This window comes from Homarus americanus, unplaced genomic scaffold (assembly GCF_018991925.1).
Source record: "Homarus americanus isolate GMGI-L3 unplaced genomic scaffold, GMGI_Hamer_2.0 scaffold16894, whole genome shotgun sequence".
Lineage (NCBI taxonomy): Eukaryota > Metazoa > Arthropoda > Malacostraca > Decapoda > Nephropidae > Homarus > Homarus americanus.
The window spans coordinates 860,294-886,197 of NW_024746541.1; the positions used below are offsets into that span (position 1 = coordinate 860,294).

Below are 25,904 nucleotides of genomic sequence, written 5' to 3' on the forward strand. Positions count from 1 at the left end.
ACCACAGCCTTTTAGTTGCTTTTCTGCCAAATAACTCTTGAATTTGATCTCTTTTGTAAGTCTTGTACCTCATTCATTCTTTCTAGTCAACATAACTTACCAGAACTTTTACATCAGATGCCTCAGTAACTCTTTATCCCAAGGGAAGATCACTTTTACAGTACATCAAATTACTGTTCAGTTTGTCTTTTTCTGGGTAATTTTTATGGTGAACTCAGAGATGGACCAGATGGATGATGACTCTTACAGCAGACCGTTGGTGTTATCAAGTAAACACCGTTTACTGTACAGTAGTCAATTCTCTGAGGCGAGTGAGTACTTCCTGGCTCGGCTGCTTTATATTGGTTCCTAGACAATTACTTATTCAAGTTCCTTAGCAGGTTAGGAATCTTGCCAGTCACTTTGTGAACCTCTGTTGGCCATAAAACAAAGGGTTGAATTATAAAGCCCTATGTTATGGCCAAATGTAAGTCAAGTGACTTGAAATATCTTCCTCTTCCCTTTTGGACTCCCAGGCCCCTTAATCCCTTCACTACTGGGACACCACTTTTGATATTTTATTTGGTTAATGATGGACGATTTTGTTCAACACAAGAGGGGACACCGTACACAAGGAGTTTACAGGAAAACATGAGCTTTGTTCAATGATGCCCAAGTTTGTGTCAGAAACTCTTGTCCAGCAAACTAATTCACTTCAACCTAGTGTATCTGTTGACTCAGTGACTATCAGATCACAGTTAGACATTACTTTATAACTTTGGTTTGTGTGGGTGTTAAGCTGATTGTATCTTTTGAACGTACTGTACAGTGTCCCACCCTCAGAGTGCATATAGCCCCCTGAACAAGGCAGCTCTGTCAGGGAGTATCTTCATTATCCTGACCTAGTACAGTATACACAGTATTTTCTCGATTTAACAAACTAATTTGAGCCGCCCCTTTCCGTTAAACCAAAATTTCTGCTAAATTAAGCATGATTCTGTTAAATTCAGCACCAATGTGCCACTTGGCACATGAGGTTTGCTTACATCCACTCAGTCTGTGTGCTGCCACCACCGCATGTGTTGTTCACTGCTACCTCTCAGTCAACTAACTACTGAGCTTAGACATCATGCTGAAAGTCTTTCTGACATCTCAAAGGAAGCGGTGTGGGGGAGAAAGTGAAAAGCGTGTGGCTATCAATTTGAAAAAAGTGGAATTTATAGAAAAAATTAAAATAAACAACAAACCCCTTCCATTAAAACGAGAGTTTGTTATATCGGATTCTGTTAAATCAAGAGTACTGTAAACTGTACTATTTGTTCTCACTAATGAGTCTCTGAAACACAGATGTATCTCAGACAATGGCAGGTCATTCACAGTCTTGAGATAAGTGTATTTTTTATTATTATTATTTATCATCATCACATCACCTTCATTACAGAATTTTAATTACAAAAATAATTAGCTATAAATATTATTTGATATGAATTGAGTGACATAATATTTAAGGCACAGTTTTCATAGTATTTTGCAGCTTAGTGTGTGTGTGTGTGTCTGTGTGTGTGTGTGTGTGTGTGTGTGTGTTGCTTCAAAGACACAAACAGGAGACTAATACTTCAATATTGTAAACCTGCAGGAGTCCATGGCTGCCTTACCAACAGCCATCATCACCACACCTAGAACTCTTGTAGCTATAAAATAATGTTTTTCTCTTTAGTTCATCAACTTCAATACTCTATGTGAACCATCATAAATATAGTAATATTGTATCCTGTAGTAACTTTGTTTGAGTGCCAGCTTGAGGGGGAGGTCCATCTATGTGTTTTAGTAGCTTGATTCAGGAGCCGGTCCATGCCCAGTACTGTACCTGCCAACAGTGCAGACAGAGAAGTGACCGATTGCTCAAGTGGCCAACGAGCCAATCAGTGGCGAAGAGGATAAAAAAAAAAAAAACTATAGGTACAGAGGCCAAACTGTTTGGCCCAAACATCTGATTGGCTTACCACAATATCTGTCTTTAACACTTAGTAAATTAGTACAGTAAAGTTGTGTATTTATCATCACTTAATAAGTAATATTGTTTTGTAAAGTACTATGCATCTGCATATACCCTGGTTTATTCATTAATCATTTATCTCAGTGAACAAGTAGACAAACTGAGTCATCATATAACACTCAAAGGAAGTGTGTTATAGTAACCCCTGTTGTAAGCTTATTTGCCTAAAGCTCTCACACGAACACATCCTGAGTGAAGACCTTCCAATACAGCTTACCCTTTTATTTTCTAGTCATATTACAAATTACATACAGTATTGTATTTTTTCTTTATTACTGAAGCTGTTATATTAATCATGAGAAACCATAAGAGGCCAATCATATGAGAATATATTACTGAATCAAAAAATAAATAAACCTGATGAATGTGATAACACCTGATCAGCCCCAGCCTGCTTACAGTGTCTTAGTTCTCAGTAGGCCTATAGCTAATCTAATTAAACCACTGTACACTATTCATTGAGCAAGTGTTGTTGATTGAATAATTTTTTTAACCTTCCCCATTTCTTAATTTTTTTTTTGTGGTGACCAGAGCATCTCAGAGTCAGAAAAAAGCGAATTCCAATACAGTATATTGAAATTCGATTTATCGAGGTTTTACTGTAGCTGCGTCATGTATCTCTGTAAACTTTAAGTATGCATCAATGTGTATACCTGTATCATGTAATACTGTGTGTCATTAATCATCATCAAGGTGTAACTCAAACACTTGGAGACCCATACCATACACGATGATCCTCCTCCTCCTCGTATGGCTAACTGTGACGTCTCTCTCGACCACAGCAATACCCTTAACATCTGGTACTCCTGTGAAGCGTGAACATACTGGTTGTAGTGTGGACAGACTTGGCTTATCCAGTTCTGTTGTGTTTCCTGCATGATGTTCGTTGCTGCTCTTGTGTGTGTGCTGAAGCTTCCAAACCACAACACGCTGGTCTATAGAGGCGCTCACCAGTAGGTCCCGGGAGAGCCAGTGAAGACCTGCACGTGAAGCATTAAGGAGACTATTAATTATCATATTGTATAGAAATTTATATAATAAAATTTCAAGTTAAATATACAGTTTAAAAAGGCATCATTAGTGTGTGTGTGTACTGCCTCAAATCTGTCCACAGTTTTATGATGCAGAAATAAAAAAATCAGTATTGCATATGATTAAAGAAATGCAAACACAAATTATCATATGACAGGTGTGAAGTTACTCTTACAAGACATTAATGAAAAAGTCACTAACCTGTAATTTGTGCAGAATGTCCTAACACATTACATATGTTAGTTATTAAAATGTTTACATGCTGAGCTCCTGAGATGTCCACTAACACTTCCCAGATGCTCAGTTTGTTGTCATCACCTCCTGTTGCCATAGTAACACTGTACTTATTGGGTAACATTGTACCATCAGTGTGGTAGTTGAAGGCTATACAGTTGACTCCCGACTGGTGCGCGGCGACGCTGCTGACCTGCAGCGGTGGAGGTGCGGCCGAGCCCTCTGAACCACCACCCTCGTGAATCCAGTAAACTACAGCCTGAAAATGTCAGTAAGTATCTCACAAACCACTATTCTACACATTATGGCCCAGAATGTTGGTTCATATTCTGCACTTTTTCAGGTCTCTGGGTTTTATACTTTGTTCTAACTCACTTGGTTTATCTCACTCACCATACAAGTTATTCTCTGCACACTACAGTATTACCCAACATATAACACTGACCCAGCAGCAAAGTTGGCTGGGCCTCATCTCAATAGCAGGTTCCTTTATTAATAATATTAAAGTTCAACAATATAAAGCCCACAATGACACAGTACAGTATGGGCAGCTACTATACACCCATATAAAATTTTAAAAATTCTGTAAGAACAACACTTCAAACAGTAACCAGTACAGTACTCTTGTTCACAGCATACAGTGTACTGTATATATCCAGCACAGTACAGTACAGTACTCTTGTTCACAACATATATATACAGTACAGTACTTGTTTACAGCATGTATATACAGTACAGTATAGTACTCTTGTTTACAGCATATATATATATATATACATATATATATATATATATATATATATATATATATATATATATATATATATATATATATATATATATATATATATATATATATATATATATATATATATATATATAACCATTCTAAGGTCCCAATATTTAACCTTAAGCCCCAGGTTAGGGTGCTGCTGGCAATAACACACCCCCCCCCCACAGGGATAAATCGAGAAAAAATCTACTTTTCCAAAAATTATTAAAAAACAAAAACAAAAAAATTGGCGGGAATAGAAGGACGTTCTGGAACGTCACCCTGGGCCTAAGGGTTAAGAGCACAGTTCACTCTGGAGTTGTGTACACAAGTTAAATAACACAAACCTGTATGTCAGAGAAGATGACACTGCCAGCGGTAGTTGTTGAGACCAGGATGGAGGTGTGTGGCACCATGAGTGTGGTCACCTCCAGGACACACTGATCCCACTGCTCCCAACACACCAGCTCCACCACTTCTCTTTCACTATCAAACTGAAATATTCTATAAACAAAACTTATTATTAACTAATGTCAATAAATTTGCTTCAGTATGACACTAAAAACAGTTTATAGACAACATTGGCATCAAGACACATTAAAGTGATACATGTGTGTGTCTCTTGTTGCCCATGTGTCTCTGTGGTACTGGTCATATGTGCGTGTCTCATTATAAGAAATATGGACGGTTTTCAATAGTTTCTCAGTTACCACACACACAGTTAACATTTCCCACATTGTAATTCTATCAAGCTTATCACATGTTATAGAATAATGGTAAGACACTACATACAGGACAGTATTACCTCTATACTGAACAGCTCCTCAGATTCCAGTAGTACAGTACCTCTCTATTCTGAACAAATTCACTGTAGTATACAGAGCCCTCAACTAAACCCCTCCTCAAATAGGCATGACTGCCCATTAGAGACAGTGTGGATACAACACATTGTATACTAAGCCTTCAGTACACAAGGAGGTGTTCCCAGTTCACCCAGCTGTAAATGGGTGCCTGGGTTTACTACATGATGCAGGTATTATAATATTAATTATTTTCTGTCTCATAAAAGGATGCCAAGTAAGCATTTCTTTGAAGCTCACAGCACATGTTGAACACAGGGTTGTGAAGCTCACAACACATGTTGGACACAGGGTTGTGAAGCTCACAACACATGTTGAACACAGGGTTGTGAAGCTCACAACACATGTTGAACACAGGGTTGTGAAGCTCACAACACATGTTGGACACAGGGTTGTGAAGCTCACAACACATGTTGGACACAGGGTTGTGAAGCTCACAACACATGTTGAACACAGGGTTGTGAAGCTCACAACACATGTTGGGACACAGGGTTGTGAAGCTCACAACACATGTTGAACACAGGGTTGTGAAGCTCACAACACATGTTGGACACAGGGTTGTGAAGCTCACAACACATGTTGGACACAGGGTTGTGAAGCTCACAACACATTGTTGTTGACACAGGGTTGTGAAGCTCACAACACATGTTGGACACAGGGTTGTGAAGCTCACAACACATGTTGGACACAGGGTTGTGAAGCTCACAACACATGTTGGACACAGGGTTGTGAAGCTCACAACACACAGGGTTGTGAAGCTCACAACACATGTTGAACACAGGGTTGTGAAGCTCACAACACATGTTGGACACAGGGTTGTGAAGCTCACAACACATGTTGGACACAGGGTTGTGAAGCTCACAACACATGTTGGACACAGGGTTGTGAAGCTCACAACACATGAGAGTATAACAACAACTTCACCACTCACAGTACAGCTTCTATGTGCAGTGAGGCAAACATGACAACTTCTTCTCTTAACAAACTTATACTGTAAATACAGTACAAGTGAGTCTACCCAGTGTAATATCTTCTAAAACATGGTTACCAGAAAAACTTTAGGAACTCACTTATCAACAACCTGCTCATTTACCTTAAAAGTCCATCAGATGATGCCAGTGCCAATATAGCTTGAGTTTCAGTGACCCAAAAAGCAGCGGCACCCATGTAGCGTGTCTCCGGATCAAAGGTTAGCTCTTGGCTCTTCCAAGTTTTGTTAGAACCAGTACGTAACATGTGGGACGTGACCTCTCGGCACACAACGTCCGTGGCCTCCAGTCTCCCCACGTTATTATCCATGACTGCTTTCATGTCACTGCCAGTCGGGACATCTTGTTCCCCTGAAGAAGAAAAATCTATATGAATATTTTGCTTGCAGTTAAGTACTCGTTCTACACCACCCTGGCGTCCATCAAAGTTTCTTGAACGTGTATTTTGTGATCAAGTTATTGAAACATATTTATTCATTACTTTCATTCTATAAAATAAACTTTCTGAACTGTAATTACAAGAAGATTTTGGGCTATACACCTACTTGTATATTTACTAAGAGTAACCTTCCACACTTTCAGCTGTGCACGGCCTCCGGCAGACACCATCCACACCGCAGAGGGATCTCCATTAACACTATTTTTTCCTCGTCCATCTATTAGACAAATGGCCCTGACACTGGATATGTGGCTGCGGATAACACTGAGAGCTTTACGCATCTCTGAGCCCCAGACAGAATGAAGTCTCACTGTGGTGTCTTCCCCTCCTGTTACAAACACTGTCTCTCTCCCACTCAGGAAGAGGACCTGTACACACGTGGTCTCGTGGGTGTTCACCGCAGTCTGAAAATATATGAAGTACTGTACTATACGTGGCAGATAATTATGATAAGAAAACCATATAAAGAGAGCCATCAGCATGTTCCTTTGCTCTACAGTACTTTACTATACTTTATGTAACAGTAATGACCTGATTCCAAAATACATGTAAAGTTCCTCTCAACAATGTTTTTAGTTTTAACAAGTCTCCAAAGGCTGTGTCACCATTCACCAAAACTGCCTGGCTCCATCATGGGGCTGCTCATGTCATCTACTACGTAATTCAAATTTAAATATTTTTGTTGCCACTAGATTTCATCTCTGAAAAAAAAAGTAAAATATATCTAATTTCGTTTTAAAACTTCCTTGTTGAGGTTGGTATTGCCAACCTACCCCTAATGAAAGATTGAACAAGCAACTAAAGATACAATAAGTCTTCAAACTACTAATCCCTTAGTGTACACATACTGAGCACCCACAACCTGCTCCCATAATTCGGTAAAATTCATCACCAGTTCCAGAGATCACCCACCATCTACCTCCACAGAGCCACTACAAAAAGTGACCCCCTGTACTGAAGTTCTCTTGAGAGACCATCTCAAAGATACAACTCTCACAATAAACAACTTGATCAATATTTAATCTCACAAATGACAGAAAGAGAAAATCTAGACTCAAGACTTTATCACGCAAACACACAACTGGTGCACGTAATCATCACAAACAACAAGCGACCTCGTTGTTCTTGTGTCTTACTGTGCTTCAACAACTAAGGCCCTTAAACACATAGTAATCTAACCAGGTTCATTATCACAACATTTATAAAAAAAAATATGGAAAGAATAACACCAAACTGACCTTGATCACTGGTAACAACTTATCCTTCAGTGTAGTGTGGAAGGTATAAGGTCTACCATCTTTCAGGAACAAACAAGTTACTTTGTCTTCACCCTCGGAAACTCTCAGGTCCCAGGAGCGGTGGCCGCCCCCACAGTCTACCTCCACCACACTTCTGTCCTCTTGCACACTCCATACTTTTAATTTCACCTTCAAGAATGATATCATACTATTGTTAGTGGGACTTTACTGTTAAACTACATCAGCTAAACTTATCACACTACATCAGCTAAAACTATCACACGACATCAGCTAAAACTATCACACTACATCAGCTAAACTATCACACTACATCAGCTAAACTTATCACACTATCAGCTAAACTTATCACACTACATCAGCTAAACTATCACACTACATCAGCTAAAACTATCACACTACATCAGCTAAAACTATCACACTACATCAGCTAAACTTATCACACTACATCAGCTAAACTTATCACACTATGTCAGCTAAACTTATCACACTACATCAGCTAAAACTATCACACTACATCAGCTAAAACTATCACACTACATCAGCTAAAACTATCACACTACATCAGCTAAAACTATCACACTACATCAGCTAAACTTATCACACTACATCAGCTAAACTATATCACGCTAAACTTATCAGCTCAGCTAAAACTATCACACTACATCAGCTAAAACTATCACACTACATCAGCTAAAACTATCACACTACATCAGCTAAACTTATCACACTACATCAGCTAAAACTATCACACTACATCAGCTAAACTTATCACACTACATCAGCTAAACTTATCACACTACATCAGCTAAACTTATCACACTACATCAGCTAAACTATCACACTACATCAGCTAAACTTATCACACTACATCAGCTAAACTTATCACACTACACCAGCTAAACTTATCACACTATATCAGCTAAACTTATCACACTACACCAGCTAAACTTATCACACTACATCAGCTAAACTTATCACACTACATCAGCTAAACTATCACACTACATCAGCTAAACTTATCACACTATATCAGCTAAACTTATCACACTACACCAGCTAAACTTATCACACTACATCAGCTAAACTTATCACACTACATCAGCTAAACTTATCACGCTACATCAGCTAAAAAAATGGGATAATAAGTGAATGAGGTGTCTGTCTGTCTGTGTCTTTGGTCTCAACACCCTAAGTTGTGGGTGGCTGGGTGTATGAGTGCCTGTCGTTAATGTCCCAATATCTATAATAATGTCCAGATAAAACATCATCCAGGCTACTGTGAATATTTTTAGGTATTGGTTCTGGCATAAAACATTTCAACGTGTTACCCCACGCTGTGCTGTACCATCCTAATATATGAGACCAACAACTGTATAATGTAAACAGAGTGTTGTAGCTAGAACAAGGTTTTTATGATTACCTTGTATTTATTTGTAATTTACAAGCACAAAAGAGTGTTAAGAGTACTGTACTGTACTGTACTGTACTGTGCTGTGCTATACTGTGCTATGCTGTGCTGTACTTCACTGTGCTGTGCTGTACTTCACTGTGCTGTGCTGTACTTACGTCATGAAAGCACACAGCTAGAGGTCTGCCGTATATGAACAATAGTTTGGCGACCCAATTTACGCCGCTGACCCTAGACACCGTGACGACCTGGAGGAGGCCGTCCTTCACGGTCAAGCATCGCACGCACCCGTCTCGGCCGCTGCTGTACACAAAACTTGCGTGAGTGGTCAGGCTGGTCACCCCATTTCTACCGTGGATACTGCGAAGGGTGTGTTGGACTTGGGGTATCTGTAGGCATAACACTAACAGTAAACCTCCAGAGTAAACAAGAAATTGATCTCATTGAACCTTCACTTATCCAATGTCATCAACGCTCTGGATCATTCAAATTACCCAGAAACATTTAATTATCCCAACAAACTGTACTGAAATTAACTCACAATTTAAATAAATATTCAGAGCAATACTATAGTCAAGGCCACCTCATGTATAGCACTGTACGGTAAATATGTTATTCACACAGGACAGGTACCAGGAGCACCACAGTACTGTACCACAAAACTACCCTTTCAATGATCTAACTTCAATAAATGGCCCAATAATCATTGTAATATTGTAGTATATATGATGATCATCTTCACACAGGAGATCAAATAAATAAAAATATAATAGAATACAGTGGACAGTAATAGAATACAGTGGACAGTAATAGAATACAGTGGACAGTAATAATAAAAATTACAGCATCATCATCATCAACATTTCATGGCCATTTAAACACACTTGCATGGACTAGCCTCAATAACCTAATGGCAGCTCTCCATGATGCACGGTCTCTCTTCTCAGGTTCTTAACTAACATCATGTTGCATCTTATAACCTCACCCATGTTGTTCTCCTATAGGCTTAGATCTATGTGTTAGTTCAGTATAGTTATATAATTGTTTTATTTATCCTTATAGTTATTATATGCTTACTGTTAAAATGCTTACCAGAAAAGTGCAACACGGAGAGACTTAGATGAGTCTGGAACTATGTCATCTCCATTATCTAAGTAGACTGACTGCCTTAGGACTAACAACCTTTCATAGAAGACACAAGAGGACAGATCTCAATGAAACATTAAAAATCCTGAATGTGATGGAAAACATGAACCCCGGGACATTTATTAATGATGTCACGCACCACCAACACGAGGGGACATAACTACAAGCTGGCCAAGTTATCATTCACAGTGAACATATGGAAATACCTCTTCACACAGAGGCTGGTAGACCTATGGAACGGTCTACCAGCCCAAGCTGTGCAGTCAAGAACAGTACTGGGCTTGAAAATAAACATAGACAAAATTATCAAGAGCAATGGAATAATCCTACACAGGCCACTGGCCATCTTCCCTTCACATGGCCACCTCAAGTGGGTAAGTGGTGATATAGATGTTACCTAGCTGATGCAGGACGGTGGTGGTGATGAAGGTTAGAAAAGGAATGACTATGAGATGGACACAGTGTACAGTACACTAGACTCCTGACTTAACATAATTTGATGCAACACAACACCTTAAATTATTTTCATTTTGTTTTTCATGTCAGTGCTGTCAAGTTTGATTTTGCACAGTGTAAGCCAAGAGCTCCATCACAAACAAAGAGACAAAGAATAAAAGAAAGGTGTATGAGTAACCTACACTGTTACACAGTGTAGTGTGGAGTCACCCTGGCATTGGATCCAGCCGGGTCAAATATAGGTCCATATTCAAGATCGTTCAGCTTGAGATCTCCCTATGGGGACTGTCCACATTTTGCATTCAAGAAGCGTGGGGAATGCTGACATATAACTGAAATTTTCGTAAGAAGGAGGTGGGTGCCCTAAGCAGGCCCTAAGGATAAATCAATGTTGACTATTAACATAATTGCAATTACTGCACAAATATGTTGCAATGCTTCTAGTATAGTATAAAAAACTAACCATCATAGATATATGATAAATTTCACTGATGGACAAGGGCGGATGTGGCTAAAGTGATCGTATTTGTTGGAGCTAAAGCGGGACATACGTTGGAGCTAAAGCGGGACATACGTTGGAGCTAAAGCGGGACATACGTTGGAGCTAAACCGGGACATATGTTGGAGCTAAAGCGGGACACACGTTGGAGCTAAAGCGGGACACACGTTGGAGCTAAAGCGGGACACACGTTGGAGCTAAAGCGGGACACACGGAGCTAAAGCGGGACACACGTTGGAGCTAAAGCGGGACACACGTTGGAGCTAAAGCGGGACACATGTTGGAGCTAAAGCGGGACATACGTTGGAGCTAAAGCGGGACATACCAAAAATCATCAAATCAAAACCCTACAACCCGTACACCAACACTGACCACACAGTTATACTTGACCCAAAACCAAAACAATTGTACATAACAATGGTATTTGTCAACTTACCTTCTAATGATCGTACTTTTCACTGGATAAGATTTGTTTTAACATCTCTGGAGTTGCTTTGAGGGTTGGGACTTTTAATTGTGATTTTTCAAATGTCCACAGTTTGTTTAGCTGAGAGAAGACACTTTGGGTAGATGAATTTGTTCCAGGAAGACACAGAATGAACTGAACCAATTTTAACATGTGCTGGTGGGTAATATATCTGTCCTCAGAGTGAGTGATCAATTCTACGCCAGTGCTGGTCTGTAAGTAACTTAGCTACATTCCACTATGACACTTTTTCCTCAGAGATATAACTTGCAACACAGCAAAACTCCTCATATAACTCAGTATCAAACTTTGAGTCATAGAATTTCTTTTCTGCAGCAAAATCCATTGTTTTCTTAATGTCTTGCCATATTTGCTTTAATGAGGCCCACTGCTTATGTTTAAAGTCTTGCAAGTGACCTGACCACTGGCCTAAATACTGAACACATGTGTCATAAAAATCTGTAGCAGTTTTCTCCAATGCAGATGAGTCAAATAATCCGTCTTCTTCAAGTTTGTTTGCTACGAACCCTCACTGAATGTGGCAAAAATAGATTATCTTTCTTGGATTACAGATTTTGCTACAGATCATTGATTGTGATCATAACTTCTACTGCTGTTGTATCTTCTTCAATCTTTGAGATGACCTGATGGAGGGTGGCTGACTGACTATGCACAAAGTTGAGCCAGACTTCTGCACAAAGGTTCTCAAAAAAGTCAAATCTTTAGCACAACAGGATGTCATGATCGTAATGACGGCTAACCTGTTAAACTAATGATCCATATTACGCTTACACGTCCACAAAACCTTCTGAGTCTCCCAGTGGGAATGTCCTCCGTTCTCCCTGTTTCTTTGATGACGTCATCGAGATGTCATATGCTTGTTGACTGTAGTTGTAAATTCTTTCTGCTACCGAGAACCTGTAAACCTTTTTTTTCACCTATGATTAGCAGAGACTCTGATAATCATAGTGAAATTGTGGTAGGGAGGTTAACTGAGGAATGAGTTGATATTCCTGGAAAGGAAACTTTAAAATCTGCTCCACGGGTGTTGCAGCAAGACCTGTTGCCATCCAACCTTTTGTTATCAATTTAATTCTTGCTTTTGATAGCTCAGTCAGATCATTGTTTGTAAAGATAATAGTAGGGAATGAAACTGAGTTCGTAGTCTCAGTTTCAAACGTCAGAGTGTTACAGTAACGCATTTCAGTGAAATGGTTGAGTAGGTGGAATATGTGACTTTAGTGGGGTGGAAGGTGGCGGTTGCTTTTTCAAACCAGTGAGCGCCATGCTCCTCCACCCACAGGTAGGTCACTCCACCTTCTCCGTGTTGTAATTCGCCATTTTTAAGTGATTTGACCTAACTGTAGTTTGTTTGTGCAAGTGTTAAAGTAAAGTAGTTAATGTGCTTTGAGTGAAGTATTTTATATCATTAATGTCCCTTTGAAACGTGGAGGTTCGTTATGAACCGTCAGTCAGCGCCATGCTCCTCCACCCACAGGTCCCTATCGCAGCCTAGGACGTGTTTGTAGCATGGTTGACGCATCCACTAGTCTGGGGAGATGTCTGAGGTCCAGTAGAGTCGGGTATCCCTGTGAACCCCGACTGTAAGAAGCTCCACTACCACCTATGGGGCCCATAGCTGGCCAGTATTCCCCCTGACGCCATGCCCTGTGGTGAACCCGGATCGTCAAGCCCACAAACCACTGCCAGCCCCATCATTGGTGGATGAGTACAGTACATAGCTCTGTAAGGCTATTTGTGTGGTGGTGTTAGTCCACCGGAATTATCGGAGTGTTGGAAAGTGTCACTTGGTAATGAGACTCCCTTGGCGGCCACTGGAGTGTTGCCCCTGGGGTATTGAGTGTTGTACTGGCAGGTGCCACAGGTTTACTGGTGCTAAGGTGCTGTGAGAGTTATGTGCGTTTTGGTGTGAGTACACCCAGTAGTGGTACCAGGAGTTCCTATTTTGGGTGCATACAACATCTTTTCTGTAACCATTTTTGTGTCTCAATAAACAGTGTATTTGTATGTGGGTCTATGATTCACCTATAGTATTCACCGTTGTTCTTTCCCTAATACTCGATACTATATTTACATGTACCCATGGGCCTTCCTCTCACGTCACGCTACCAGGTCAGAGTATCAACGTAAGTTGTAAGAGTGCCGAGCCCTCGCAGGGTGGCAGCTTGTGTTGCGCGTTCTTGCAATTGGTGGCCTCAGTGGTTCAGCAGTAAGTAGTAGCAACCCGCACTCTTACAAGGACACTTCCTTTGACTGAGAAAATACCACTTTCAGCCAGGAAACATTCTAAGAATTCTCTCAACAGCAGGCATTAGAGCTAACCATCTTGTTTTACTGTACAGTACCCCAGTAGCTGTTTATATTCAGTCTCCACAAAATTGCAGAAGTCCTTCAAGTCTTCTACTCTAACGGTATACAAGTATAAATATGAATTTATCTTAACAACAACTGTTTCCACATCAACTGGCAATCAGTCGCAGGCAGTCTGCACGGCATTATGTAAAATGTGGGCACAACAACCAATTACAATCAATTCTCTGCCTTAGTAAATACAGTATTAAGTTTCCTGAAGATGTTATTAACTTCTTTTCTTTATCTCCACCCAAATTACAGTTTGTATTATCACCGTAGAAAAAACTAATTTCTTGCCAAGATCATGTTCTTTGATAATATCTGTTAAATAGTTCACCACAATATCCGAGGTTTCTCCAGGCTGAGACTGAAAATCAAGGAGTTTTACTTGAACACCCTCATAGGGAAGATTTTGGTGCTCCAATGGTTGCTTTATCAGTTAATATTGTTTCACAATGAGCATCCTTCAACTGTTCATCCAGTTCTGATAAGGCCAATGGTCCAAATACCTTTGAGGCAATTGTAGGCATTTCGTTCTGGCACATCTAAATTTTGGCTCAAAGTATTTCTGAAAGATTTTTGGCGCACAGTCATTAGATCGGAAGCTTTGATTCTCTTTGATTGTATGGTAGACCCACAACAGCAGCCACCTCCAGATCCTTACTTGTTTTAATTTTATCCTCTTCACCATTGATCGACTCGCTAGCCGCTTGGGCGATCTGTCCCGTCTCTGTTACGCACTGTTGGCAAGTGCTGGGCATGTACTGGCTCCTGAATGTACCTGAACCTGCTCCAGTGTTGGTCAAGTCTTGTCTTGAAAGAGCTCACACTTGGTGCCGTCACAACACTTTCTGGCAAATTATTCCACGAGTTCACAACTCTCACTCCGAAAATGTTTGCCCTCACAGTTTTTGGGACCTGCAGCTTCTTCAATCTTGAGATGTGACCCCTTGTGGGGCGAGCGTCCGCCAGCTCCAGGTAAGGACACTCGACTGAGTAGTGCCCCCTGAGATGCTTATACACCTCAACTAGGTTAACCCTTGCCCGTCTGTAGTATAAGCTAGGCAAGTTCAGGCACTCCAATCTCTCAGGGTAGCTGAGGTGCCGAAGTGCAGGCACCAGTCTGGTGGCCCTCCTTTGAACATTTTCAACCAACTGACAGTTCCTAGCATATCTCGGGGACCAGACAGGGTGATAGTACTCCAGTCGGGGAAGCACATCACTTTTGAAGATCATTATGAGGGACGAACCGTATCTACTTTACATTGCCAATTTATATGGTCCTAAAGTACGTACAGTATATCTGTATATAAATCCCAAGATTATAAACTTTACTTAAACTATTAGCAAAAACATGTTTACTTTGTTTACAAGACAGAAACTAAAACCATGTGTGTATGTATATTCTGTATGCTGTATTTATATTATGTATGTATTTTATGTATGTGCTCCATTTATGTATTATTTATTCAGCCTAGCTAGTAGCGTGTGGCAATATATTTAAGATGTCCCACATGCCTAATTAATGTGCCTGGCGACATATGGAAGCTGTTAATGTATCACTTGCCATACGTCGTCTATAGAGCAGTTGACCAGCAGACAGGTTGAAGAGCGCTACTCCCCTTGTGTACATATCTCTTATCCAGTAAATCGAACCTACAAAATTATACAGGTGTTTGTGTTCGCTCCTGTATATTGAACTTATTACCCAGAACACGAACAATGTGAGCTTCAGGAGAGAGGCTGGAGAACATTACAATACTCTACAAGAATCAGAAGTATGATGGATTAAATGTTTCACAGAAGTAAGTTGTTAATACTAACATCAGGAATGTACAGGTGAAGGCTACCTGCACGATCTCCACAAATAAGTTTGTGAGTAGCAGCTGCTGGTGTTATGGGGTGGGTGCAGGCCGCAGACACCCACCGCTGCTTGCAGGCCGGTAAGATATAACTCCACTCCTTCTGCAGTTCACCTTTAAATAATACACCAATTATGTATTCATCCTGTAACTAAAGCATATATTACATGGTATTGAGTCATATAATACAGTAATGTACTGTATTGTGCTGTAAATATTAGTAGGAGTACAGGGATCAGAGAAACCTTATATTAAAGCAGGGTGATAGAAGCAGTCAAACACACACACACTAGTTCTTTCTCAAAATGTATGCACTGTGAAAAGTATCTCAATACAAGTCAGTTGAGCCATGTGTACATTAACCCATAGTTGGTCGCCCTGTACATATACAGTACAGTCTATAATAACATCAGTACATGGGTATGGAATATTCCTCTGATGGGTCCTATGGCAACCACCCTACCCCACCCCACCCTACCCCACCCCACCCTACCCCACCTCACCTCACACATCCCCACCCCACCCTACCCTACCCCACCCCACCCTACCCTCACCTCACATCTACCCCACCCACACCTCACCACACATTACACCCTACCCCACCTCACCTCACACATCCCCACCCCACCATACCCTACCCACACACTGACATTACCCTTTGTGTATATATACACTATATACATTATATATATTTTCCCGCCTCTCACAGAGCTGTCCAAAGTCACCCCGGGGCTGTCCAAAGTCACCCCAGGGCTGGCCAAAGTCACCCCAGGGCTTTCCAAAGTCACCCCAGGGCTGGCCAAAGTCACCCCGGGGCTGTCCAAAGTCACCCCAGGGCTGGCACAAAGGGCTGTCCAAAGTCACCCAGGGCTGTCCAAAGTCACCCAGGGCTGTCAAAGTCACCCCAAAAGTCACCCCAGGGCTGTCCAAAGTCACCCCAGGGCTGTCCAAAGTCACCCCAGGGCTGGCCAAAGTCACCCCAGGGCTTTCCAAAGTCACCCCAGGGCTGGCCAAAGTCACCCCGGGGCTGTCCAAAGTCACCCCAGGGCTGGCCAAAGTCACCCCAAGGCTGTCCAAAGTCACCTCAACCCTGACTTTGCAACTATACTCACTTTTCCATTTTTTCATGAAGAGTTAGTGTGTTAATTTATGTTTAGCATGTGTACAGTATCATATCCATTGATCATAACAAAATAAAAACTCTGGCTTTGTTTTCACTGGAGTTATTAACAAAAACTCTTCTTCAAAACTGTCCACATGTGGTATATCATCAATGGTCCACACCCAGGGGAGAAAACGAACACATACAGAGCAGACATACTGTATAGTAGTGGACAGATGGACAGGTTGATTACACGGCAATAATAATTACAGCTCACATGTATATTACAGTACAGCATTATTTCTGCCATTAAGAAATCAAGTTACAAAAAAAAAAAAAAAATTGTCAACCTTTAAGATTTACCTGTATGGAGATGGACACGCCAGGTGGACATGACCCCCACGGCCCCACACACGAGGAGGTGGTCTTGAGCCAGCCAGGTGAGGCCAAACACCTTCCCTTCACACACCTTCTCCTCCAGCAGAACCCCCACGGTGCCTCTATCTCCTGGTGGTATGTTCAAGTGATAGCTTGTTAAGAATTATGGTACCTGGAAAACTAAGACCATTAAATTAAGGTAGACAGAGGAAGGAAAATCATCAGATTAGACCAAATTTAATCCTTAGAATAATCTGAGATCAGAATACTCATATATATTGGAATCTTAACCCCAGAAGAAGTCAAGTAGCAATATTACGTAATCGTGCTATGCCCCCAAGACAAACCTCGTGTAGGTGCAGTATATTAAACCAACAACTACAACAAAGACAGTCATGAAACACACAACAGTTGTAATGAATTGTGTTAAATAAATGCAAGTCAAGGTTGTACAGTAGGTAAGGTGGGTCAGTTAGGATGAGTGGGTCAGTTAGGTAAGGTGGGTCAGTTAAATGATTGGGTCGATTGATAGTGGGTCAGTTAGGTAAGGTGGGTCAGTTAGGTAAGATTGGGTCAGTTAGGTAGGTGGGTCAGTTGGGTAAGATGGGTCAGTTAGGTAAGGTGGGTCAGTTAGGTAGGTCAGTTAGGTGACCTGGCCAGGCTGTCTTTCAAGTACCACCCCAGCCCACAAGTTTTCTAAACCACAACCACAGCTAAGCTTTTAACCTATCTAAAAAAAACATCCAATTGCTTACTGTAAAAAGAACTATATATATGTATTGACAACTACAAATGTCATTATTATTATGTATGGTACTGCATAGCTTAGGTCTTATGACATATAATCCAGTCCTGGCCTGTGTGTACTGCATAGCTTAGGTCTTATGATACTGTAACATAACCAGTCCTGGCCCAGGTACTGGGTATAGTTGAGTTCTGTTATACTTGTAAAATATAACTAGCCCCTGGCCTGTGTGTACTGTATAGCTTTAGGTCTTATGTCACTGTAATGTAAACTTTAGTCTTGGCCTGTAGTGTACTGTATAGGTCTCATGCCTCCACTGTAATGTGTCTATCCGCTCAGCACCAGCAGTTTGTGTCTCATGTTATTGCACATAACTAGTCCTGGCCTGTAGTGTACTGTGCATAGCTTAGGTCCAGGTTACTGTGTAATACAACTAGTCCTGGCTCAGGCGTACTGCAGGCTTAGGTCTCAGGTTACTGCAATATAAATCTCAGTCCTGGCCTGTAGTGTACTGTATAGCTAGGTCTCGGTGTTTACTGTAATATAACCAGTCTGCCCTGCAGTGTACTGTATAGCTTAGGTCTTATAAGTTATTGTAATATAATCTGAACCCGGCCTGTGCAATGTATAGCTTAGGTCTCAAACAGAACATAACCAGTCCTGGCCTGTAGTGTACTGTATAGCTTAGGTCTTATGTTACTGTAAGAACGTCCTGGCCTGTAGTGTACTGTATAGCTAGGTCTTATGTTACTAGTAATATAACTAGTCCTGGTCTGTAGTGTACTGTAGAATAGAAGCCTGGTGTTACTGTAATATAACTAGTCCCTAATGGTAGATTTCTGTATGCTTAGTCTCAGGTTACTATAATTAGTCTCACTGTAGTGTACCGTATAGCTAGGTGTCTCAGTGTTTAGCTGTAATATAACTAGTCCTGGCCTGTAGTGTACTGTAGTATAGCTTAGGTCTTATGTTGTTGCAACATAATCTCAGTCCTGGCCTGTAGTGTACTGTATAGCTAGGTCTCGCAGGTTACTGTAATATAACTAGTCCCGGTCTGTAGTGTACTGTATAGCTTAGGTCTCAGGTTGCAGAAGAAAATAGTCCTGCGGCCTGTAGGCAGCCAGGTCCCAGGTTACTGTAATATAACTAGTCCTGGCCTGTAGTGTACCGTAGCTTTAGGTCTCATGTTACTGTAATATAACTAGTCCTGGTCTGTGTAGTGTACTATGTCCGAAATCCAGGTTGTAATATAACTAGTCCTACCAGTACTGGGAGAAATAGGTCTCAGGTTACTGCAGAACCAGTCCCGGCCTGTAGTGTACTGTACAGCTTAGGTCTCAGGTTACTGTATTATAATCCAGTCCCAGTCAGAAAAGTACTTGTATAGCTTAGGTCTCAGCTACTAATATAACCAATCCTGACCTGTAGAGTGAGGGTCTGCAAGGTTACTGCAATATAAATGTATCTCAAACAGAAAATGTGTATTAGGTCTCATGTTACTGTATTATAACTAGTCCTGGCCTGTAGTGTACTGTAAGAAGCCAGGTCCTGTGTTACTGCATACACCAGTCCTGGCCTGTAGTGTACTGTATAGCTTAGGTCTCAGGTTATTTAATATAACTAGTCCTGGCCTGTAGTGTATCCATAGAAGCTTAGGTCTTATGTTATTGTAATATAACTAGTCCTGGCTCAGTGTACTGTATAGCTTAGGTCTCATAAATAGAATTAAATCATTCAGGTGTACTGTATAGCGAGTCTCAGTGTTACTGTATATAACTAGGTCCTGGTCTGTAGTGTACTGTATAGCTAGGTCTCAGGTTACTGTAACATAACCAGTCCTGGTCTGTAGTGTGTACTGTATAGCTTGTAAGTCTTAGGTTTAGCTGTAATATAACTAGTCCTGGCCTGTAGTGTGTACTGTAGTTTAGGTCTCATGTTACTGTAATATAACTAGTCCTGGTCTGTGTGCACGACAGCCAGTCTCCTGTGTTACTGTAATATAACTAGTCCTGGCCTGTAGTGTACTGTATAGCTTTGTGTCTCAGGTTTATTGGTAATATAACCAGTCCTGCCTGTAGGTACTGTATAGCTTAGGGTCTCATGTTACTGTATATTATGTTCATCTTACCAGGTACTGGGAGCAGCTTAGTCTTATGTTACTGTAATATAACCAGTCCTGGCCTGTAGTGTACTGTATAGCTTAGTCTCAGGTTGGACAATATAACTAGTCTCAGTCTGTAAATTGTATAAATAGTCTATGTTACTGTAATATAACCAGTTCTGGTCTGTAGTGCAATTGGGTAATATTAGGTCTATGTTTATTCACATAACTAGTCCCAGCCTGCAGTTTTAGGGCTCATGTTAGCCAAAATACAACCAGGTCCTATTTGTACTGTATAGCTTAGGTCTTATGTTGGTCAGAAGAACTAGTCCTGGTCTGTGTGTACTGTATAGCTTTTAGGTCTGTAAGTTACTGTAATATAACTAGTCTCCTGGCCTGTAGTGTACTGTATAGCTAGGTCTTATGTTACTGCATGGTAACTAGTCCCGGCCTGTAGTGTACTGTATAGCTTAGGGGTCCCAGGTTACCGTAATACAACTAGTCCTGGGTCTGTAGTGTACTGTATAGCTTAGGGTCTTATAAGTTACTGGGTAATATAATCTGTCCTGGCCTGCAGTGCACTGTAGTGCTTAGGTCTCAGGTTACCGTGATAACCGTCCTGGTCTGTAGTGTACTGTATAGCTTAGGTCTTATGTTACTGTAATATAACCAGTCCCGGCCTGTAGTAATTGTATAGCTTAGGTCTCAGGTTACTTATAATTAGTCCCAGCCTGCAGTGTACTGCAGCAGTTTAGTCCCCAGGTTACTGTAATATAACCAGTCCTGGCCTGTGTGTACTGTATAGTTTTAGGTCTTATGTTACTGTAATATAACTAGTCCTGGCCTGTAGTGTACTGTATAGCTTAGGTCTCTGTCACTGTAATATAACTAGTCCTGCCCTAGCAATGGTATAGCCAGTCTGTGTTACTGTAATATAACTAGTCCTGGTCTGTGTGTACTGTATAGTTTAGTCTCAGGTTACTGTAATATAACTAGTCCTGGCCTGTAGTGTACCATATATAGCTGAGGGTTCTATGTTACTGTTATAACTAGTCCTGGTCTGTAGTACTGTATAGCTAGGTCTTGTTACTGTAATATAACCAGTCCTGGTCCTAGGTAGCCATAGCTTAGGTCTCAGTAAGGTTATCAGTAATATAACTAGTCCTGGCCTGTAGTGTGCACTGTATAGCTAAGGTCTTAGCCTGTAATAACCAGTCCTGGCCTGTAGGTACCGTATAGCTTATAGGTCTTATGTTACTGTAATATAACTAGTCCTGGCCTGTAGTGTACTGGGTATAGTCGAAATGATAAACATTGTAATATAACCAGTCCTGGCCTGTAGTGTACTGTATTACAGGGTCTCAGGTTACTGTAATATAACTAGTCCCGGTCTGTAGTAATGCATAAAATAGGGTCTTGTCATTTGCATTATAACTAGTCCTGGCCTGTAGTGTACTGTATGTTTTAGCCCTGTGTCACTGTAATATAACCAGTCCTGGCCTGCAGTGTACCTGTATAGTTTAGGTCTACAGCCATTGTGTAATATAACTAGTCCTACCAGAGGTACTGTATAGCTTAGGTCTTATGTTACTGTAATATAACTAGTCCTGTCTGTAGTGTACTGTATAGCGAGGGTCTTGAGGATACTGTAACATAATCTGAATGGCCTGTAGTGGTACTGTATAGCTTAAGTCTGTGTTACTGTAATATAACCAGTCCTGGCCTGTAGTGTACTGTATAAAACAGTCTCAGGTTACTCTGTAATATACCATCCTGGCCTGTATAGCCAGGGTCTCAGGTTACTGTAATATAACTGAATCCAGTCTGCAGTGTAGTCTCAAAAGTCACTGTATTATAATCCAGTCCTGGTCTGTAGTACAGTTTATAGGGTCTTATGATACTGTAATATAATCCAGTCCTGGCTCTGGCACTGTATATTAAGTCTCAGGTTACTGTAATATAACTAGTCCTGCATCTCGTAGTGTACTGTATAGCTTAGGTCTCAGGTTACTGTAATATAACTCAGTCCTGGCCTGTAGAAATCATAGCTTAGGTCTCTGTGTTATTGTAATATAACTTTTATCTTATCTGTAGTACTGTAGCTTAGGTCGATGTTACTGTAATATAACTAGTCCCGGCCTTGTAGTGTATTGTATAGCTTAGGTCTTATGTTACTAATATAACTAGAAACACAGCCTGCAGCCACTAAGGGTTTATGGGATAAAGGATCCGATCAGAGGCTGTCTGAGGTAATGTTGGTAAATGATTCACAACACCATCTGATCATCACAGACTTAGTACTGAGATATCTGAGTTATTTTACCAACCTTTGGGCCATGTTTTGTTGGATTCTCTGGCCAAAATCATTGTTATAAAGCTGAGATTCCTGTTCAGAGCCAGGTCCTATACTTACTCAACAATAACCTCATACCATCTATATCTGGGTAGAGGTGACAAGATGCTTCCTTGAGTCAGTGCAGAAAATCCTCAAAACTTTCAACACTTATGAACATCACTAGTAGGACTACCCACTCCACCCACTCACGACGCATGACACACGGGGGTATATTTCATTCTTAATAGATATTTTCAGTGTCACACCATCACTTTTATAGTGTCATGGTTACACTTGTTGTCGAACATGCCTCAGCCAACCAACAACTACTACAGCCCCGCTACAGTCTTCCCACTAAAACCCACAGGCAACTGCACCACACTGTCTAGCAAGAGTTGGTCTCCATCAATGTATATGACGATTATATCCATCTGATTTCTCCTCACACTGCTCCTCTGAGACACAATGTATATGTAAGATTATGACATCCCAAAATGTCATATAAAGTCTTGTTATTCTATATTTTTGACACCTCATATAGTGCTTAGTGTTCTCCTCACACAATTGTACTGCCAGAAGTAGGTTATCAGTCTGCGTCAGTGGTGTACAAGTAACATGGAAATATTTTAGATTGTGTGGTGTCAGTTGTTGAAGCTTGACAACAAATATACCGTGTTGAAATGATAAATAAATCAATAGAATAAATATATTAATAAAGGACATATGAAAGTGGGTTTGCAGCTGAGAAATAAAATGGTGACCAAGTGTGCTAGATTAACGACTCTGATGATACAGTACAGTATAAAACAGCCCGACTATTTCGCATAAACGCCGTCCACAACACATTCCGGTTTAGTCACAGAATATGGGTTTAATTTAACATTAACCTTGTATCATCTATGGAATTAACTTTATAAATATTTGTAAAAACCTACCTGCTAAAGATGATCACGTCACCACAAAGTTCCAATTGCTGTTTTGGTCAGGACACGCCCATCACCACGTATTCTCCAGACGTTTTCCTCACAGCTGAACTAAGAGGCAGAGTTCTTCATCCAACAATATAGTTTTCTCCACTGTCCATCACCAGATAATTGTTTAGTCCCAAACAGTGAAACACATCTTGGAAAATCCCTTTAGTTTCTGTCCTTCGATTTTAATATTTTTTTTATCTTTCTGGAGTTTTTTACAATACTACTTATATGCGTGTCTTCAATACTGCTTGCTCATAATCTTCATTTTCTTGTCTGAAGTTGTTAGTAAGTTTTCTGTAAAGATTTTTTATTCATAACCTCATCCGACGATCTAAACCTATGGTCCAAGGTAAGTCAACAAGTGACTCGCAGCTGAACAACTTTTGTATTAAGACTCATGACTTAACACTGCCGCCCCACCCCTGTTATCACTTTTATCTGACACTCTGTAGCTGCAATGCTCCATATAGAGGAAACCATCGTGAGCTTTCCAAGACTTGAATAAAGTTCCTTCATGGTCCCACGCACTCTTTTGAGTCTCGCACGCTCAGTATACATGAGGATAGGATGAGCAACCTCCACACTCTCGCTGTGTCCGTACATTTCAGTTTTTGTACAATGTGTGCACCTCTCCAGTAGTGTCTCTCCTGCTCAGGGTCCATGGGAGCAGAGGTTGGGTGTGAATCCTTGTCAGATTGTTTCTGTGCTGGAATAATGTTCCACAATTATACTTCTGTCATCAGTGTGGTGGTGATCTTTCTGGTCATGACGAAGTTCACCGAGAAGATGGAGCCCTGTGAAATTAAAATATGGATTAAAACATCAAATAACATCCAAAGAAATGTCTCACCTTAATTCTCACTACTGTCAGCCATGAATAAGCCTTTTAGAGAATTGTACTGTACTAGATCGTTTTATATAACACATACTAATGGTTTATATAACATGGTTTTCATACTAATGGTTTATATAACACATACTAATGGTTTATATAACACATACTAATGGTTTATATAACATACTAATAGTTTATATAACACATACTAATGGTTTATATAACACATACTAATGGTTTATATAACACATACTAATGGTTTATATAACACATACTAATGGTTTATATAACACATACTAATGGTTTATATAACACATACTAATGGTTTATGAAACTTCATATTTCCCGCCTTGTTGACGCTTCGTAATATATCAGTGTGGAATTCTAATCTTTTAAAATGTTAGTTTTTGCATAATGTAGTATTACTGATATCTAATTTGTCTCAGTGTGTGGGTAAAATAAGTACGTATACGTATTTTAAATGCATCCTCCTAAAGCGTGAATTTGCTACCAGAGTTTAACAGATAATAATTCGTACAGTGATCCTCAAATTGATTTTGGTTATCAAGTTACCTCCCATAAGATTCTTAACTTCGGTTAACGAGCAATCCCTCGGTTAACGAGTTTCTTACGAACCGACCTCAACAAGTTTTCGAAACGCGCGGCGGTCACCAGCTGTAGTATTAATCCGCCAATACAGTAATCGGTTCTAGGGCTTAAATTCTTACTATTTTAGAAAATACCAAGAAGTTTATACTATTCAATAATTTTAAAAGTTTAATATTAAATTTTTTAGTCATTTTAACAATAATTGTTGACATTGAAGGTAAATTGACTTAGTTTTATGCGCCATCAGCCTCTTAACACAGCAAACAAGCGTTAGTCTCTCTCTGTTTTCAGTGGGTAACATCTTGCTTGAGACTTTCTTCAACATAATTCTTTTTCTGTGTTTCCAAAGCAAATTATTGGTCATTTGAAATTTATTTTCATATTGACAATATATAGTGCAGTGCAGTGTTATTTTAAAAGAAAATATTCTTTATTTACAACAAGTTTATACTAAGATCACGTGTTGACATTGTTTGAGTCCAGCATGGGGCCTGAGAGATCAAGAAAAGCGATTTTCAATCCAAACCAAGCAGGAAATTATAAGAAAACATGAACAAGGCATTAGAACAAATGTGCTATGCAAAGAATATGGCATGTCGACATCAACTGTGTCGACAATTCTTGAACAGAAAGACAAATTTAAAAGTGAAAGTGAGAGACAAATCTACAGAGTGTTTAAAAGTAGATCCTAATTGCAGAAACTGAGAGGTTACTTCCTCTTGGATTAGAAAAACAGATGAAAGGTGATTCAGTTTCTACTGAATTCATTTGTGAAAAGAGCCAGGAGATTTACGAACATATAAAGACAGATCAACCTGGTTCTTCAGGCACAGAATTTGAAGATTTTCGGGCCAGCAAGGCTGGTTCGAAAAATTTAAGAAAAAGTGACATTTTCATTGTTGATTAGGCATGGTGGCTACTGAGTGCTGTATAAGAGGGCAGCAAAGTTTTAGTGGAATTTAAAGACGATGGAAGAAAATTATCTTCACAGCAAG

At 40.3% G+C, this 25,904-nt stretch overlaps 1 protein-coding gene across 1 annotated transcript; it reads right to left on the reverse strand.

The window, feature by feature from the left end:
- Positions 1-1,366: 1,366 nt before the first annotated feature.
- LOC121879294 (WD repeat-containing protein 6-like) lies at positions 1,367-17,564 on the reverse strand. Its single transcript, XM_042385890.1, has 9 exons — positions 17,296-17,564; positions 15,793-15,944; positions 9,187-9,417; positions 7,600-7,788; positions 6,468-6,765; positions 6,027-6,273; positions 4,421-4,577; positions 3,269-3,560; positions 1,367-3,015 (listed from the first exon to the last, which is right to left on the reverse strand). Exons 1-9 carry the CDS (start codon positions 17,324-17,326, stop codon positions 2,714-2,716), a joined length of 1,899 nt encoding a protein of 632 aa, XP_042241824.1. The 5' UTR covers positions 17,327-17,564; the 3' UTR covers positions 1,367-2,713.
- Between the last annotated feature and the right edge of the window lie 8,340 nt (positions 17,565-25,904).